The following is a 19,723-nucleotide window of genomic DNA, read 5'->3' as shown; positions in this document are numbered from 1 at the left end:
CTCTCAAGAAATATTCCAGAGACAGACTTGAATCCTTTCCCCTCCTTTTCCAGTAGGTTTGCTCTTTAAGGAGAAGGGTCTTCTGATATTTCCCAAATATTCACTTGCTTCATTCAGAGTTCCTCAAAGGAGGAGGCAAGAACTTAACTGGAATACAGAAATGACAGTGTATAAATATATCCAAATGGCTTTTTGCTGAAGTTGGCAGAAATCTTGCATAAACACGAGGTTGTTATACAAGCAGAAAAGTTAACAAATACAAGACCAATCTTGAAAACATTTGCATGTGCCAAACTCACTGAAGAAACATCATCGTGTCATCTGCCTGCTCCCGAACTAGCACCTTTGCCATGAAATAACAGAACTGAGATACATGGCAATTCTGATGCTATTAGAAGGCTCTGCTATGTGAGGAAAGGCACTAACAGAAACACAAAATAGTTATTCTTATCGTGCCTTTCACAAACAAACCAACCCCCCCTTTCTTTGCTGAATGTTTAAGATGACAAAGCTGGGAGGAGACCTTCCTTCTGGTTTTGGCTTCCTGTTGGGAGAGTACAGAGAAAGGGAAAGAGACTCTTCTCAGACACAGAGTGACAGGAGATCACTGTGCATTTTTGTGTTTATTTTACAAAATTGACGTGAGGCAAGCATGTTCTGTCTTCCTGATTTTTCCTTGGATCTTCAGCCGTGCAACATTCTCACAGGCCAGAGTCCCAGGAGTACAAACGTGCAAGTGTCAAAGCAATCCTACAAAGTAGTTACAGCAGATCATTTGAATAGCTGGAATGTTCTCAAATAGCAAATACAACTGTTTGCTTCTCTTTTCATTTAAGATTAATAAACAACTACTTAGTGGAATTCACATATTTCTATATTTTAAATATTTTCATCCTTTACAGATATTCTCTTAAAATGCTTTCTCCTTTTCTTGTCCCTTGCTCAAGTTCTCCAGATTGTTATGCATTCTCAAGTTTAGCATTATAAGCCTCAAAGAACTACTATTTCCTAAAATTTCCACACATGGTGTGTCAACATTGCATTGTTCTGGTGCTTTCCCAGTCCTCGTGCCACATACCACTTCCCCGCTTCCCTCCCATAGTTGGCTCACAGCCAACTATGCCACTGAACACCCATTTCTGAAAGTTGACTGCAGTCATCTTGAAGTATGAAGCAGTATTCATGCATCTTTTAATACCAGATAAACAACATACCTTTCCTATAAAATTTCCTGAAGTTCACACTTATTTTCCTCTTTCGACACATCTTGGATACGCTAGCTGGCCTCTCTTACACTGCACTTGAAATAAAGTTGTACCAGATTCTTCTCCAAAATGGTTCCGTTTGCAGTAAAATCCAACATAGTCCCCATGGTAGAAGTAAACTCGGTTCTCATAAAACCCTTCCAGCAGAACATTATTTTTCTCCATTTCCTTTTTTGACAAAGTGCATGGCTCTAAAGAATAGAGACATATTCAGTGTCAATAAATTATTTTTGAAATCATGTCATTGTGAGTGCAATGGACACAGAGAATGCAGGCTATTATTCCCCATTCTCTTAATATACTATACGTGACATCACTGTATTTTTGGACTCTGCAGGCACGTCAGACTTATGTAATAGAAAAGCCAAAAACTCTTCCTCTTGCATCTGTTAAAGCTGTCATCTCAAAATGAAAAAGAGATGAGGTTAAGATCTTAATGTTCCAGCTGACAACACCCAAGTTACAAATGCAAAGCATCTGAGTAGGAGAAATAAAAGCTTATGTATCTTCTCATGCCTACCTATACAAACTGGTGGTGAGGTCCACTGGCCTGCAGAACAGTAGATTCTCTCAGATCCTTGCAAGAAATGATAGTCATAGCAACTATACTGAACTGAAGAACCACTCTCATACTGGGCCAGGGGTGGGAGTTTAAGAGCTCCATTTGCAATAGGAGGTGGAGAGTCACATTTTTCCATCGGAGCTGCAATAACGTCAAAAATCTTTGTGAAACGTTCAACATGAGAAACTAAAAAAGCACCAGCTTTAAACTGACAACACTAGGTAACTATCAGCTCTCAGTGTCTGCTCATTACTACTGCATTATGTCTCAAACCCGAACGCAACCTCCCATCTACTTCTAAACACAAGAAAACCCTTGCGTGCATTTCATTGTTTACAGGTGTCTTTCTACAGAGCTTTGAGTTCCCCATGCTTGGAGAACAGCTTCTTCCTCCCTTCTACAGCCTTTCCATCCAAGGAAGTTGTATTGCTTTTGCTATGCTCACATATATTTATCAATGTACCTGTATTGCTTAGGGATATGTGTGTGCACCTGTATCGTCCGACACTAAACATTGATTTTTATTGACAATAAATTCCAGGCTTCCACCGCTGGAGCAAATGTTTCTAAATAGGCTCGACACTGATGAATTCAAAAGGACAAGCGACAAAATATTGCTTTACCTTTAACGACACATTTTGGGTATTTCAGTCTCCCATGGTTACACTGCGTCCTCCCAGGAGATGGAAGGGTAGTCTGGGGAAAATCATATCCCTCTTTACATTCAAACTCTATGAGGTCACCATGTAGGAACATTAATTCTTCCTGTCTCCATTTTAACTCTAGGTTGTTATTGTTTAGAACAGTTGCATTAAGAACGCATGGATCTAGGAAATAAAAGCATAGTTCAATAAAAGCAATCAACTTTGGACAATGCTCCCAGATACATGATCTGATTTTTCTGGGTGATCCTTTAGCGACCCAGGCGTTGGACTAGATGATCCTTGTGGGTCCTTTCCAACTTGGATATTCTATGATTCTATGAAGTGATTTCTTAACTGCCTTTTGCAGGAGTTGAACAGGAGAAATCTAAAACAGTACTTATAAATTGTTTTGGAATCATGCAAGAAATAGAACTAAAAGCACATTTAGAAAGAAAGCAGAAGCAAAGAAATAGTCTGAGGTAACAAAAAGAACATGCAAAGATAATAAGCTCAGAAATCACACTTCAGATACAATCGGGATTCTACAAATATTTGCAAACATACAACAGCCAGGATATACGACTGAAGAAGAACAGAACAGAAGAAACAGAAAATTTAAGCTATTAACTTAACAAAGTGTTTTGACAATTCATTTGCTTCCTCCCTCTTTTTCCCCATGTTTTGTCAATATATAAAGTATTTAGACATTTTCCTTTTTTTTTATTGGCTTTTTTTTTTTTTTTTTTTCTTCCTGAAGTTTGTGGTTTTCTTTAGGCTTTTTCAGGTTCTTCAAGGTCAGTATTATTTCGGTTGTTTTCTGACAGACTTCTTAGTGCCAGGATCAAATTGGGTTACCTAGCTTTCTGTCCAACAATTAACCTCTAACTTTTGAATCCACTGCTCCACTTCAATAAAGCCTGACAAAGGGGCAGTTGAAAAAACAAATTTCTGCAAGTCTCAAGAGACTTGACAGAGGCCCTTATTAATGATTTTATGAAGGAAAGTCAAGGAGAGATTACCTGTTGCACAATCTAACGAATGTGCAAAGCATGGTGTAGAAATCATTTAATTAGAGGAAGGAAAGAAGGATAAACTAAGAACTCTTGTAAATCATCAAAAGTAGTATTCCTGCCTACATTTGTAAACTCCTAGTGGGAGATCTATAGGTTGTTTCGAGCAGCATACACAGGAGCATCATGGAACAATTAGGAAATCAGGAATTAAGAGGTGGATACAAGGACACAACAAACACAAAGGCTGAAAGTTTAAAAATGAAAGTCCAAGTCACAATACTTGCTAACCCTAACCAAAAAAAACTATTTAGGCAAGGACTGCAGTCATTTCTTCTAAACATCTTTCAAAAGACAGGAAGAAATCCACTGAATGGAGGACGTGGAAGATAAAGAAATTAGAAAACGTTCCAAAATAATGAGGCCAGCTGAGTTCTAGAACTCTTCACTCATGAAAACAGAGGAACTAAGAACAGGCCAGAAGACACTTAGCAGCAGTGGGCTAGGTATAGTTGATAATGGTTCAGCCTCGTGTTTCTGAAATCTGTTAGCTCTAATGAAAGAGAAGAGGGAGTCAACAAAAGATTATGTAGAGGTCCTTTCCAGATTTTTCTTTCTACATTACATGTCTTTTTTTTTTTTATTCCCTCACAAACCTCACCTAAGCAAGTCGGTTGTTCTGTCCAGTTTCCTTCTTTGCAGTAAACAGTGCTAGGTCCATTCAAAAAATGGTAAAGCTGGCAACCATATTCTACTGAAGTACCATTTTTGTAGCTCAGCAGTAGAGGACTTAGAATAACACCATTTTTAATCACCGGTGGAGAGGTACAGCTCTGCTGCATTTCTAATACAAGGGAGGGAGAGATGCAATTAGATCTTTAAAATAATATTAACGCTGCTGAAAGCATCAGCATACGAACTGACTTTGGTCCAAAATTTTCATACCAAAAATGTGTACGTAAGTGAACTTCTTTTTAGAAGTTTCAGTTTCAGATGCTCTAGATTTATTTTACTGATGTTCAGACTATTTCTGTTCCTTCTACACTCCTCACTTATGTCCACACTTGACTCCTGCTGGGTTACAGTCAATACGGATTGGTTGCTGTACTGTGCTGAGATTGTCTTTATTTGTTGCTTGAAATGTTAAACCCATATGGAGTTCAGAATAAACCTCAGTGAGTTACTAAACAAAGGATCCAATACTCTTGAATCTGCATGTTCAGAGATTATCAACAGAAAAGGTACAAAATGACTGAAGGTAAATGCTAACACTAAATAATGTAATAGCTAACGCTAAATAAAATTACATATACGGGACAGACTTATAAGTGTTGTTTACAGTCACAGAAGACAATGATCATTCACTCAGCTTCTTATACAAAGAACATATGCAAACATTTTAAAGAGTAAGGAATTGTGATATAGCAAAGAAGTGGTAAGGTTAGTCATAAAAATGCCTATAACATTATTGGTGATCACTGCATTCTCTATTAAATTAACAAATAAATCAAGGTTCACCTACCCATTTCTTCACTGTGATACGTTTTGCTTGTCCTTATTGCTGCATCTAGCTGAAGTGATGTTGGCTCAGATTCCTGTTTATTTATAGATCCTAAAACCACAGCAGAAACTTAGAATCAGCTTGTTCAAAAATAATTCATTTTCAAATACACACACACACACAAATACCACAAAACACCGATGTTTTATAAGATGTAATAGAAATCAGTATTCTAAAGGAGAGCTATACAACATGGATTCCAGTTCAATCCATCTAGCTCACCCCTTCTCTTAATCTGTGAACGATTGATTGGCTGCAAAATAATATAGCATTTTAACTCTCGCATATTTAACAAAGGAGAACAAACAGATTTGCAGACATTTAAACTGAGGCTTTATCAGGAAAATCAAGGCATTGTTTGAAGATCCATTTCTGCTTTGGCACTGGAAGTACTAACCGATACAAATAGGAGGGGATGTCCATTTTCCTTTTTCACACTGAATTTCCTCATATCCTCTTATTTCAAATTTACTTTGACACTGTATACGAACTTTGTCACCATTATGATATGTTCTGCTAACTGTGGTGACATGGGCATGAGGAGGAAGTGGTGGTGGAGGACATTTATTTCTTACATCTGAAAATTAAAGAACACAATGTTTGCTCACTAAGCAAAACAGTAAGCAAAACAATTCATTTTACTATACAGTGCATAAGCCAATTGTTTAGGTGATGTTTCTGGTTAATCCAGAGCAACATCTTACCCCTCATTTTCTCCCTGAAAGAAAATCCAGAACAGAACAGTGATTTTACTTTCAACAAGTGTATAAAAGAGAGGAATTATGCAGTTGCACCATTCTAAACAAACCCATAATTTCTCAGCATAAACTCAGGAAAACGTTCCTTAAAGGTCTTCACAAAATAGACATTTCCCATGCTACCTGTTGCTATAATATTTACCACAGTGTATGTATCAATTCTAATGCTACAGAAGCAGCAATACTGGCAGCCCATTCCTATCCCCAGATGAAGCTTGAGATCGGTATATCCTCAAAACTAGATTTAGGCCATGTACTCACTTCTCCTGAGTGCTACCCCTTCTTTGCACTCACCTAGGGAAAAAGTCCTGAACAAACATAGGCCTGGGGGACATGCTAACAAGCCATTTACCTGGGAGGCCCCAGTGCATTTTAAACTCTAGGATATCTCCTAGGAAAGGAACAAGAATTTCATCTTTGTACCAATCCCATTATTTCTACGAGATCAGCTAACAAAGGCTTTTGCTGTGTTGAGTTTTGGGCCTCTCATTACAAGAAGGGTACTGAGTTACTTGAGTGTGTGCAAAGAAAAGCAACCAAGCTGGTGAAGGGACTAGAAAGTGAGACATATGAGGAACAGCTGAGGGAACTGGGGCTGTTTAGTCTGGAGAAAAGAAAGCTGAGGGGAGACCTCATTGTTCTCTGTAACTACCTGAAAGGAGGTCGCAGCAAGGGAAGCATCAGTTTCTTTTATTGGGTCAGAAGTGGTAGAACATGAGGCAATGCCCTCATGTTGCACAAGAGGTTTAGATTGGATATCAGGAAGAATTTCTTCACGCAAGAGGTTTGAAACATAACATCAGCGTATGTTCTTTCAGTAATATTAAAAATTCTCAGCTAGTTCATTTTCTCTGTTTTCTGCTGTACGCTGTAGCTCACAGTTCTGCATCACTAGGCCTTTCATTCTTCTGAAAGGACTTTTTCTTTTTTTTTTTTTTTGTTTTTTTTTGGGGGGGGAGGAATTTCCAGTATCCCCCAAAGACTATGGAAGCAATAATAATTGCCAAAAGCATGTTTCTTTCCTCAGGATGACCCTTCTAGTTAATTCCATCCAAAAGATACAGTTTGGTGAGGCTGCAAAACTCTGAAAAGTGCTGAATAACACAAACTAGGAAAAAGTTGTAAATAAATAAAATAATTCTTACACCTCAAGAGGTATGTTTCCACCTCATGAAGCTCCTACACATGCTTGATTAATCCTTCACATAATCTCAACATGGTTTACCTTGAATTTTAAGGGCTGAGCATCTTCCCTGTAATTGTTTCTTTGTACTTTTCCAGGAAACAACACACAGAGAAGTAAGAGAAGAGAACAGTATCTGCTCTATTTTTAGATTCCACTGAAAACAGGCAGAAGCAGCCTAATTCCAGTTATCATTGCCTCCTCCCTTCTACTTTGGCTCCATGCTTTTCTGCTAACTCTTCATTTCTATTTAGGTTGTCAACTGGTATAAAAGCATATTTTTATTTTGCATTCATAAAGCATTTCATTTCATGAAAGAAAGTGCTAGTGAAAGACTATATACTACAAATGTAAAAATACGCTACCTTCACACACTGGAGGATCTGGATACCATCCAAAATAATAACATTGAATTAGGTCAAATTCACGGAAAGAATAATTTGCCTCACAGAAAAAATGAACAACATCTCCCTCTTCATAGATTTTCTTCACAGGATAGAAACCTCCATGTTCTATTCTACTCAAAGGGTGGCAAGTTATTTCTAGGAAGAAAACACAAAGCAGGGAAAAACAGTTGATAGAGGCTAGAAGGCTTCCTTAAAAACAAACAAACAAACAAACAAAAACCTTTAACAGTTTAAAAAATAAACCTGTTTGTAAATTTTTATTCAGTTGTAGAATAAGTCACATTTCAAACAGAATTATTTCCGTGCCCACTACATACTAGTGCAGTTTGGAGTAAGGGACCACCCATGTGCTAGGCACCTTGCTTCTTCTGTAGTGTTTCCTCCTGCAGTGTGATATCCCTCATCACATTCATATAGCAGTGTTTCATTCACTCGAAGCTCTTGCTGGGTTGTGAAGTAATAGCCATGATGTAAATCAGGTACTTGGCATGACTCTTAAATAGAACATACACATAATGTTAATTGCTCTTTTCATTTAAAGTTACTCATCTAAAATTTTAGTTAAAAGTGATCATATCTGAGGAAAAGACTTTGCAGGTAATGAATAATTAAAAATGCATTATTTTACACAGGTTCTCCAGTCTTTGTTTTGGAACAAAGTTTGGTTGGAAATAGATTTATTTGAAACAATATCATTTCATCTATATTGAATCCATCTACATATAACTTTATCTATGCCAATTGACTAAACAACCAATGTGTGAATTCTGAGAACTTAATTGCACGACGTACAGCTGAGAACTTGCTTGAGGAGCATCCAAGTGTCATAACATTGGCAATTTGACAACACAGGCACAGCAAGGACAGCAGAATTTTATATATATAAAAATTGTAAGGAGGGAAATGCACAATCCTACCAAAATTTTTAGTACAGCTTGGCTGTGAGGACCATCCATCCGCTTGACATTGTACTGTATCCTCGGTACCACCATTTGGAGTGTGGTAGCCTAGATTACATTTGTACTGCAGTTTCTCATGTATTTTGAAGGACATTTCTGTACCATAAAAAAAGCCATTTTCCAAAAGAGGCTTCTTACATTTTTCTAAATGAAAAGAGATAGCTTGGTTAGAAGAAAGAATTAATGGAATGTGTTGTTCTCCAATAAGCAAGGGAAAAGGGCTTTTAATTATCTCCATCTGATTTTATTTTCTTGATCTGTTGAAGCAACTCTGCCACAATCACAAGATACAAACATATGTTAATATCATGGAACATGAGAACCAAAGAATCTAGAGCTATGGAGGCTGATACATATCAGGGACAAAACTGTCAATTAATTTTCCAGAAATAAGGTAGACTGGCAACTTTCTTGAAACTCTTATAAAAGCATATATTTTAAGGGCTCTTACCATATGTATTATTGTAAAAATATTCCATATATCAAAATGTAGTTTGTATACATAATGTATTTAACCTTGTCCTAACACGGATTTTATCCCTTCTGTTCTGCAGCTTCTGACCCTGTATGCTTAAGGAAATTGAGCTAGAAAAGTTTCCCACTAGAAACAATAACGAACTTAATAAAGCTAACTCACTGTAGCACTGTGGCACTGGAGACCATCCTTTTGCTGTACAAGTTATTCTTCCTTCTTGAGTCCCAGTTTCAGTTGTATAACCAGCAACACAAGAATAGGAAATTTTTTTGTCTTTACGCATAGGAAAATAGTAACCTTTGAAATTATAATAGTATGGGGCAATCTTTCCATTTTCTATATGTGGCAAATCACAAAATTTATCTGCAAAGAGATGATAAACATTTCTCACTAAAAACCTCATCCCATACAAGATTTTTTTTGCATTAATTTGTTTAAAGTCAGTTGGATTGATTCAGGCTTTCAAACAAGATGAATGAAATTGTGAATACTAACAAGGTCACAGCTAATTTCTTTGGCAGTCATTATTAAATCAAAAATGATTCATCTAAGTATCCATACTTGTTCTATTTACTTATTTATTAAATCTCATCTTAAGCGTGAAAGTTTTTATAAGACTCACTGAAATTAATATATATCGGAATTATATCTGCTTTTGATTTTAAGGTGTACAGAAATATCACCTACAGAATGAAACTTGCTCACATCAGCTGTACAAAACTGATGCAGAATACATTTGATGCTTTTTAGCCTGGAAGATGTAAATAAGGGCACCCTCTACTGAATAACTGTATTGAGGCATGCTCTAAAATACAGTGCCAAGACTTTGCTATGCCATAGCCACATGGTATAAGAATGACAAATTGAATAAGAATAAGCATGACAAACTGCCAGGAGGTAATATAAGAATTAAACTTGCTGATGGAAGGGTGTTAAAGAACAGTTGTAAGGGAAGAAAATAAAAAGAAGAAATAGAGGTTAAGCAAACAAAAAGCAGAACAGCAAATAATTACAAGGAAAAAAAAAAAAAGAAAGAAAAAAGCAGTAGTAAGAAAATATTTCAAATTAGTGCTGAATGTGACGCTTCAGTATGAAAACAAAAACAAACAAAAAGAACTCTCCTAGCTGAGATGACATAGGCCTAAGGAGGAAGTGGTGGTGGAGGACATTTATTTCTTACATCTGAAAACTAAAAATACATAATGTTTGCTCAACTAAGCAAAACAGTAAGCAAAGCAATTCATTTTACTATACAGTGCATAAGCCAATTGTTCAGGTGATTCTGACTGATCTAGAATGGCTTCTTACCCCTCGTTTTCTCACCAAAATGAAAATCCAGATCAAAAAAAGCGATTTTACTTTCAACAAGTGTATAAAAGAGAGGAATTATGCAGTTGCACCATTCTAAACAAACCCATAATTTCTCAGCATAAACTCAGGAAAACGTTCCTTAAAGGTCTTCACAAAATAGACATTTCCCATGCTACCTGTTGCTATAATATTTACCACAGTGTATGTATCAATTCTAATGCTACAGAAGCAGCAATACTGGCAGCCCATTCCTATCCCCAGATGAAGCTTGAGATCGGTATATCCTCAAAACTAGATTTAGGCCATGTACTCACTTCTCCTGAGTGCTACCCCTTCTTTGCACTCACCTAGGGAAAAAGTCCTGAACAAACATAGGCCTGGGGGACATGCTAACAAGCCATTTACCTGGGAGGCCCCAGTGCATTTTAAACTCTAGGATATCTCCTAGGAAAGGAACAAGAATTTCATCTTTGTACCAATCCCATTATTTCTACGAGATCAGCTAACAAAGGCTTTTGCTGTGTTGAGTTTTGGGCCTCTCATTACAAGAAGGGTATTGAGTTACTTGAGTAACTCAATGAGGAAAACTGAAACAAACAAAAAGAACAAACAATATTTATGTTTGGATTTCTTTTACAATTATTCCTTGGGTCTTAAAATCTCTCGATGGCATGGTAAGGCAATCTAATTTGAAGAATCTAATTTGAACCTTGATAAATTATTGCACCTTTCCTCAAACAAGTCACCAGAATTTGCTGCAGAATTTTTTTAATAAATTACCCAGATAATCTCATTGCTTGTATTTCCCTTCCCCACACTGCTACTGCATCACACCTAAATTAAATGAGAAAAAAAAAAAATAACAACAACAACAACAAAAAACTTGTCTATTAAGATTTTAGAGCAGTTTTAAGTCAGAAGTGGTTGCTACCTACATACCTTTTGTTTGACTTTCAAAAACATACCAGTGTAATTTCAACCGCTTTGCATAAGAACAAAACTGGTGAAGACAGAAGTAGTAGCAACAAATACGTTGGACTGAAATACATATTAGTAGATTTAAAAGAAAATGAAAAAGAGAGAGATCCTTTTACTTAATGGAGATGTACCCCAATGAACAGTCTATAGCATTGCGACGTTGCAGTTCAGGTGCCATGCGACCTATATAAACCCAGGAATTTAAAACAGTACTGCAAATAGGGATAAGAAATGTGAAACATTTCCCCAATCTAGTTACTGCAGGCTCTATTTAACTTCTGCTCTTTTGCTCAGTGGTCAGACAAGACATTCCAATTACACGTCATTATATATAATGCTTAGGGGTGTAAAATTCAATTTGTATAAGTGCCTCAAAATGGCTCAAATACGTTTCAAACAGAAAACTTTTCTGAAAAAGTCTGAACCTTTCTATTTTACAGCTTCACAGCTTAGACATGAATCTGTAGATCCGATAAGAAGCAACAACTGAATCATAATCATCAGCCATCTCACAAAACTGTATTTAAAAAGCAGTGTTTATTCTTGGTAAAGATATGAAAGACACTGCACTTAAGGCAGCTAAACTGCATGTTTTGAACTCGATGTATACTTATTAACAACAGAATTCAGTGTTCTTACCTTCTGCAAAGAGTTTGCCTGAATTCATCATAACTAGGAAGAAAAAACAGCCTTTAAATCTCATCTTCATTGCCATCTCCATCAATGGTTTTCACCATCTGAGAAGACTCCAAGTATTGCTTCTGTAAATTATTAACTGAATTTTCAAAGGTATTCACAAATACTCTAGTGTCCATAGTATGTTGTAACACGAGTTACTTTGCTGAAAACATTATTTTTATTTAATTCTCCAAATACCCTAATCAGACTTGCAGAACTCTTCTTCCATTCGGCATGCTTTATATGAGCAAAGATAGAATTTATCATTTTACAGTGAAAACAGGCCACAAACTTAAACTAACTGAACACTGTTCCCCTCAAAACCTCTTGAGTTCGAAGTCTAAAGGGCATTCTGTTATCAGGATATTTACCTTGGCTACAGTAAGAGGGAAAATAAATAAATAAACCTCCCCTTCTCCCCCCACACTTTCTCTTTCCCCATATAACCATTCTGTTTTATCCTTTATATTATTCATTCTGGAGGCTCTTACATTAAGGAGAACTGTTATTACCTATCCTTACATTCTGTAGCATACAGCTATCTCCTTAAGGTCTTTTTTTTTTTTTTTTTAAAACCAAAGAAAGACAGAACCTTATTATTCCCTAAGGAAGTGAGATTAATTTCTTAACAATAGCGTGTTTGGACCAGATAACCTTGGAGGTCTTTTCCAACCTTAATGATTCTATGATTTTATTGGGAGTGTTTAAGGAAAGGTTGGATGTGGTGCTTAGGTGCATGATTTAGTGGGTGATATCGGGGGTAGGAGGACCGTTGGACCAACTGATCTTGGAGGTCTTTTTCAGACCTAATGATTCTATGATTCTCTGAACAGATTGACTTATGGCTACAAGTTGATTTAGCATCAAATTCTGCCCTTAGGAGACATAATCTCCAAACCTTGTGGGAAGATTTGCTCTAAGAAAACACAGATCCAAGGCACAATAGAACTCAATTTAAGGGAGATTCTGTGATGAATACTCTTCAGCTGTGATGAATACCCTTCAGCTGGATGAGAAGCATGCTTATATGTATTGCTGGCTTCAAAGAAAGAAAGCACTCCCAGAATAACCTCCTCTTAAAGTAACAGGTGAGTTCCTGAATTCGCCCTTATAACACCCCTTTGTTCTATCATAACCTTGTAGCATTAAAAAAATGTTCCCATGGTCACTCATGACCTCTGAAAGTTCACTAGAAAGTGAACCCAAGCCCCTGGAATCACTAGCCAGTTTCAAAATCAGACTACTTGTCCTTATCTATAGCTCTCCATGTCAGACAAGCCAATATAACTGTCCCACACAAACAACTATGAAATACTTTAATCAGATGAGGAATACATTGCTATTGGTAAGACTTACAGTTGCATAAGAACAATTGCATTACTGCACTAGGAAAATTGTCAAGAACGTATGATTTTATTGTACAATTCTTTTTGGTAGTAGTACAAAATAGGATTTCAAAAGCTGTATACAATACAAAAAAGTTGCAAAAAAGTAATATACAATTTGAAAAAAAAAAAAAAAACAATCTCAAGGGTAGATAACACATTTATTTTATTTCAAAATAATTTTGCTGCCTCCCACATACATACTGTACAAAAATGCTTTCATATATCTTATTTACTTTTCATAACTTTTTTTCATAACTGATTTAATTTTCATAACAGGTAATGCCAAGTGTATCCATCACCATCAGAATTGCTTGGAGAGGATCTACAATTTCTTGAATGTTATCCTTCCTCAAAACCCAGTCTGGTTTAATTCTGTTGAAATAATAGTGGTTTATTAAAATAGCATATTGCTGCTGCAAAAACTGCAGACTAATTTTTAAGTTCTTACCTTGAAACTGTTGTCGTCCTCAGAGGAATTACTGGAATAAAGGAAGTTCCATTAATTAAAGGGTTTGTCTTCTGTTTCACAAGTGTTCTCTCTGCATCCATTTTGCATTTATGAGCTGTAAGTTTATAGAGGCTTTGAATGCAAGCCACAGCTCTTGGCAAGCTTCGGATTTCCTGAGAAAAGACGAAAACAATACATAATTAATACTACAAACTTGAAATCAATTTAGATCAAGAAATCTACTTTATTCAATGAAAACTCGACATTTTTACTGTAAGCTGAACTTCTATCCACACGTACAGTGAAACTGTTTCAAAACCAGCACACCTACTACAAATCAGTGATCTATTGCTATCAAAATATGTCACTGTAACGCCACTTGAGACCTCAGAAAAATAAAAAAGCGCAGGTCATATTTTACTAATTTCTCACTTTAACCATTTTAATATGTCACTGGCATATGTCTGCAACAAGTGATACAGAGACAAATTAATGTTTATGTGCATCTTCCTATCAATGAAAGATTAACACAGTTGTCAGAGGTGACTGGATGACTTAAGTGCTCCTATCTGATGGATAAACAGATGATGCCTATTTGTAGCATAGAACCCAGATTATCCTGATAACCTTGTTGAAGATTCTATCAATAAGCACGAGCAAAGGAAATGTCTTTCAAAAACAGGCTATGTCTCTGTTACAATAGAATGTATCAACACAAAGTCATGAGCAATTATATTGCGATTATATTGCCTGTTTTTATTGACTTATCTTTTATTTACTTTATCCTGTTTTTATCTTAACTTTATCTGAAAAGCAAAAGTAAACTTGCAGAAATGGGGGGAGGGGGAGAGTTAATTAAAAAACAAATAAACTGTATCCAGTGCTAAGTAACTTGGTCCTGAGCAACTTGATCTAGACGATGGCATCCCTGTCTATGGCAGGGGGGTTGGAACTAAATGATCTTTAAGGTCCTTTCCAACCCGAGCCATTCTATGATTACAGAAACTATTAAAAACCGTGGAAAAAAAGTGATTGCAATAACAATCTTGCAAGGATTGCAGGATCAAAAAGTCAGCGACATATTGATTAGCTCTGAGTAATGAGGGCATACAAAACTCTAAGTAATAACTGTTTTCACCATCCTGGAACTGCATTTTCCCATCAACAGAGTTTAGTTATAATTAACATTACAGCTGTAATTGGTATTAGTACAGAATAAAAAACACAACACCAAAACATAAATGAAGAGCAAAATACCATTAAATCAAACTATTAAAAACAAGACACTAAGTCTTACCAAAGCTCTTTTTGAGTCCTTTGAAAGGATAGCCAACAAACAACAAGTCTTTGTGAAAATACTTCCTCCTTTCTCTGAAATTTTGTCCCCAGCTTTTGCTCTGTACATTTGCAGTAGGTTTAGTAACGTATCTATGGAATTTTCTACTTCATAAACTGCTTGAGTAGTTCTTTCATACTGTTGTAAAAGAAAGAGACAAGAAGTCTTATATAGACAGATCCTCAACATAACTTTCAGATTAGATGATAAAGCAATATCCACATTCTTCCCTTGATCAAATTTGCCACTTGTCTGGCATCCAAGTAGTAAAAATCGCTTTTGCATGTTATGCCATTGTAATGGGTTACAAAAAGCTACCCTTTTGCTCCCAACCCTCATTTAAAAATCCCCAGAAATGGATTTTACATTTAAAATAGAATAACAAATTACAATAGGTTTAGAAAAAAATAGGAACAGATGTAGCCTGAATGTTCTTCTTATTTTCCTGAAATAAGAAAAATGTATTTGAATATAAATGTCTGTAAGTTGGATATAAGACCAAAAAATTACGTTAACAAGTTTTATAAATTTCAGAATAAGAACTCTAGATCAATCAATCCAGAGTCAATATCTACAGTACTACTACAACTTTAAGTATTTATGAAAATGATCAGCTCTGTAAGAAGTGATCTATTCTCTGACATGAATTTGGAAAAGTATCCTATCTTCTTCAACATATATGTTTTTACTTTAAGAACTTTGACAGTTCTTTACTACAGTTACCTGTTTCTACACAATACTTGGGATATCCTAATAATGTAAACAGTTACAAAAAATCACTACTTTATGCCCATGGAAGCATTTTCTTTTATCAAATGTAGTAATTATTTAATTTTCTTAAGAAATAACCTAATTAAAACTCAGATTTATTTTTGCTCTTCAAAATTGTTCAATTTGGTTTAAATTCATTCAGCAATTTTGTGGATAAATAATAACTGCAATAAAGTAGCCTACAGCTCATAGCCCTGCAAAAGGAAATATTAACATTACCTTTGAAACATTAAGTAGAACTTGAATTGAGTATCTGATCACATCCATGCATGGAACACTCCGGTTGCAACTTCGAATCAGAACAAAAATACTGAAGATTGCTCTGCTCTGGACCATATTTTCGCAACAGAGTGGGGAGAGTCTGGTAACTACCTCTATAACATAGAACATTTAAATAAGATCCTTAAGCTCAAGCAATTTATTTTCAAAATTACAGATCTTCCTCTTAAATTTAAATAGACCTTGTAAAGAAGTAAAAAATATTTTTGATATAATATGATTCCATACTAAAATAAAACACTGACCTAGATGCTTTAATGCTGCAAGAACGTACGAAAGATGTTTGTATTTTAGAAGGTGTTCAATAGCAATTGCGGTTCTGTTGCACAATTTTTCTTCTTCTTTGCTCTTTTCATTAGCCTTTTCCAAACAGCGCCTTAAAGCTCTAGTTTTTGCTGTGTCATTACTCTTCCTCCAAGAATATCCTCTCCACAATGCCTATAGAAAAGGAATTTCATAAAGCCCCCAAAAAAGTTGTGAACAGAAGAGACAATAGAACAGAATTGCATTAGCTTTCTAAATCAACATTATATAAGTCTGATTAACTATTTAAACACTTCAGTTATTCGTTTTTAAGTAAGTACCTGTCGTGATTTAACCCGGCTGGCAGCTAAACACCACGCAGCCGTTCGCTCACCCTCCCCCCTCCCTCTCTGGGATGGGGGAGAGAAATGGAAAGTGAAGCCCGTGAGTTGAGATAAAGACAGTTTAATAAGACAGGAAAATAATAATAATAATAATAATAATACAATGATGATAATAGTACTACTAATAGTAATATGTACAAACAAGTGATGCACAATGCAATTGCTCACCACCCGCTGACCGATGCCCAGCCTAACCCCGAGCAGTCCGGCCCCCTCCCCCCGGCTAGCCACCCCTATATATTGTTTAGCATGACGTCAGATGGTATGGAATACCCCTTTGGCTAGTTCGGGTCACCTGTCCTGGGTCTGTCCCCTCCCAGCTCTTACTGCACCCCCAGCCTGCCTGTTGGCAGGACAGAGCAAAAGTCTGAGGTGTCCTTGGCTTGGTATAAGCACTGCTCTGCAACAATTAAAACATCGGGGTGTTATCAGCACTCTTCTCATCCTAAGCCAAAACACAGCATTCCACCAGCTACTAGGAAGAAAAGTAATTCTGTGCTAACTGAAACCAGGACAGTACCCAATAATCACATTCAGTGTTTAATTTCCCAAATAGCGCATTTGCAAAACAAAAGAACAAAACAAACACGAATGTATACATATCCCCACACACTTCCCAAAAGTCACCTAAAACAGTATCTGCTTAATATTACTTCATGTTTGCGCTTAATTTTGAATTGAAATTGGCTTGTCTTGTAATTTAACTGATAAATTCAACAACCAATGTAAACATTTACATTTGTCCTCTCTCCAAAAGCCCATGAAACAAAAACTGAGAAAACTGCAGTTTTAGCAGGTATTTACCTGAAATTTAATTATTCCATTGGCAAATTTTCTGTTACGTCTGCAGGCAAGAAATCTTCGTATGCTTCGTTGGATTATGGTTGCTGCATCATTTCTGCGATTTAGCCAGCCTCGAATCATACGTTGCAATTGAATGATTCTTTGATAATCTCTTAGAAATCTTTTCTGTTGCATTTTTGCTCGAAACCATCTCTGTTTAAATTAAAGTAGATTTCTATTTATTTACTTAAGACTTCTCCCTAAATTCTTACTTCCCTTCCTAAACAAGCATTCGTAAAAAAAAACAAAAAAACAAAGCACTATTTTAACATGAGTTTTGACATACAGGCACTAAATATCCCTAGCATTCACCTGACCACCATGACTCAGCTCTGATCTGCCTAGTGGCTGTAATGAATGACTGCAAAATCAACTCAACTGCAGAACTCTTCCTCAGCTAGGAACAGGTAGGCACGGAATTCTGTTTTTTTTTCTCAGCTGTCTTTTAGGAAGAACCACTATTCCACTTCCTGTTTCCCTGGTCTGTTTCTTCCCCTCTATAGGGAGGGGAAATAGTGTTCTGTATGCCAAATCTTACCAAACGCTTATCTAATTGTTTACTATTACCTCTCAACTTATCTAATACTGAACTCCTTCCATCAATGGGACTAAGCTAGTGACCACTCTGGAAACCTCCAGAGCCTACTGAGATCCACTTTATTACATTTAGCTGGCTATAAGCAGCATTACTTGCTAAACTGTAGTCTCTGTGTTTTAGCTTTATTTTCACGTACGAAGGAACTACCGTACCTTAGTGCTACAGTTCAGCTGACAAAATAGGTACACAAAAGGATTCATCCTTAATTAGACTAACCTGTATTATAAGAACAGATGAGATATGGTTTTGTGCAAGCTTTAAGGTGAGATGCATCCTATAGGCCCTTTGAATTTTAATTGCAGAGACATGATGATATGCAGCTGCTATAAAGTAAAGCAGTTTCTTCTGTTTCTGTTCTGAAATCTGTCAAGGAAAACAGAAGAACGAACATCATTAATTTTCATACCCAGAGATAACTGGTCATCTATGCGAAGACCAAAGCATACAGCAAAAGTATACTTCAGCAAGATGCTGAATAATGACCGCTGAATTCATTAGCTCAGAACTAAGATACCTTTCCTCATTCCTAGGTCTCTCTAATCTGAACAGTAACACATAGAAATGATTGTAAGTAACAACTTTCACAGATAGAAGAAAACAGTTTCATTGTAAGCATGCATGGGTGTAAAGGATCAGTTTATGGGTAAGCCAAAAAGATTTCACAAGCATTTAAAAAAAAGTTCTTCTTCTTTGGCAGCTAGAATTAATGCTAAAATTGCTATGGAGATATTTTACATCAAAAGTAGTTATAACGTTAAGTATACCAACCTTTTTTTCTGACTAAATAACCCCATATAAATGCTTGCAGTTCAATGATAGCTCTTCTAGTTCTGTTGTATTTCATAAATTAAAGCCTGCCTTCCTGCCAAGATCTCAGATGTTTTTGGATGATCACAACAGCAGCTTTTTGTTGAATAAATTTTCTTCTCTCCTTAAAACATCTGTATGTATGTTTTATTCAGAAAAATAGCTAATAGGCTGCCATTTCACTCCCAACCCTCCAAAGAATAGAAGTGAGGAAGGCACACTTGTTTTATTATCTGCCAAAAGAAAATTGTGCTCTCCAACAGGATAGTAACAGCAACCTGAACAATTATGAGAGATTATTTCCCTTTCCTTCCTGATCTGGAGAAAAAAGCTCTCTTTTCAGGTAATGTCCTGAAGACAAACCTATTTCCTTTTACCTTAGGGTATAATAATTAAGAACAACACAGGAAGTCTCCCAAAACTTCTCCCAGAAGGAACGACAGAACATTAATTTAAAATAAAAATGACTCCCAGTACAAAACATAATTAATATAAATAACAGGCAGAAATATCTTCTCTCCTTTACCCACCAAAAAAAAAAAAAAAAAAAAGGCAAAATCACAACAGAGGAACAGGTCTCCTGGACTTTAACTAGACAGATATTTAGCTTGCTACAGGGAGATAGAGCAACTCCCATTACTTCTTGCCAACCACACTAATATGTTATCCCATCAGTGAGGGAAGGAAAAGAGTGTTTAATCACTTTTCCCTAAGAATGAAATATGTCTCCTCAAATTCTTTGTCAAAACATTAGCTAGGCACCGAAATTATTCTGGGTCTATTTAATGTCTTAAAAACAAGGAAAAAAAAAAACA

General features: G+C 36.2%; 2 protein-coding genes across 6 annotated transcripts in view; both read right to left on the bottom strand.

Annotated features, from left to right (window-relative positions):
- The window catches only part of LOC311440804 (coagulation factor XIII B chain-like), a 36,611-nt gene extending 24,543 nt beyond the window's left edge, over positions 1-12,068 (bottom strand). The window contains exons 1-12 of one of the 4 annotated variants that reach the window (XM_084528155.1): positions 11,753-12,068; positions 8,987-9,187; positions 8,308-8,493; positions 7,708-7,884; positions 7,349-7,525; positions 5,440-5,619; positions 5,004-5,093; positions 4,143-4,325; positions 2,451-2,654; positions 1,786-1,968; positions 1,215-1,456; positions 16-147 (exon numbers count right to left, since the gene is read on the bottom strand). In XM_084528155.1, coding sequence (XP_084384281.1) covers positions 1,245-1,456; positions 1,786-1,968; positions 2,451-2,654; positions 4,143-4,325; positions 5,004-5,093; positions 5,440-5,619; positions 7,349-7,525; positions 7,708-7,884; positions 8,308-8,493; positions 8,987-9,187; positions 11,753-11,834 — 1,875 coding nt within the window. In that variant the 5' untranslated portion in view covers positions 11,835-12,068 and the 3' untranslated portion in view covers positions 16-147; positions 1,215-1,244. Of the gene's footprint in view, positions 1-15; positions 148-170; positions 545-605; positions 1,457-1,785; positions 1,969-2,450; positions 2,655-4,142; positions 4,326-5,003; positions 5,094-5,439; positions 5,620-7,348; positions 7,526-7,707; positions 7,885-8,307; positions 8,494-8,986; positions 9,188-11,752 lie in introns of those variants that run through there. The other 3 variants (XM_084528157.1, XM_084528156.1, XM_084528154.1) reach the window with 3 other exon arrangements.
- Positions 12,069-13,185: 1,117 nt separating this feature from the next.
- Positions 13,186-19,723, bottom strand: part of ASPM (assembly factor for spindle microtubules) — a 28,697-nt gene continuing 22,159 nt past the window's right edge. For both annotated transcript variants that reach the window (XM_084527518.1, XM_084527519.1), the window contains 7 exons: positions 18,318-18,464; positions 17,465-17,656; positions 16,259-16,451; positions 15,954-16,108; positions 14,925-15,101; positions 13,628-13,800; positions 13,186-13,551 (listed from right to left, as the gene is read on the bottom strand). In XM_084527518.1, the coding sequence (XP_084383644.1) occupies positions 13,440-13,551; positions 13,628-13,800; positions 14,925-15,101; positions 15,954-16,108; positions 16,259-16,451; positions 17,465-17,656; positions 18,318-18,464 (1,149 nt within the window). In that variant the 3' untranslated portion in view covers positions 13,186-13,439. The remainder of the gene's footprint in view (positions 13,552-13,627; positions 13,801-14,924; positions 15,102-15,953; positions 16,109-16,258; positions 16,452-17,464; positions 17,657-18,317; positions 18,465-19,723) is intronic.

This window comes from Aythya ferina (assembly GCF_964211825.1).
Source record: "Aythya ferina genome assembly, chromosome: 8".
In the NCBI taxonomy this organism is placed as follows: domain Eukaryota; kingdom Metazoa; phylum Chordata; class Aves; order Anseriformes; family Anatidae; genus Aythya; species Aythya ferina.
Note: the sequence above shows the minus strand (reverse complement) of the source record. Positions and strands in the feature narration are given on the sequence as shown.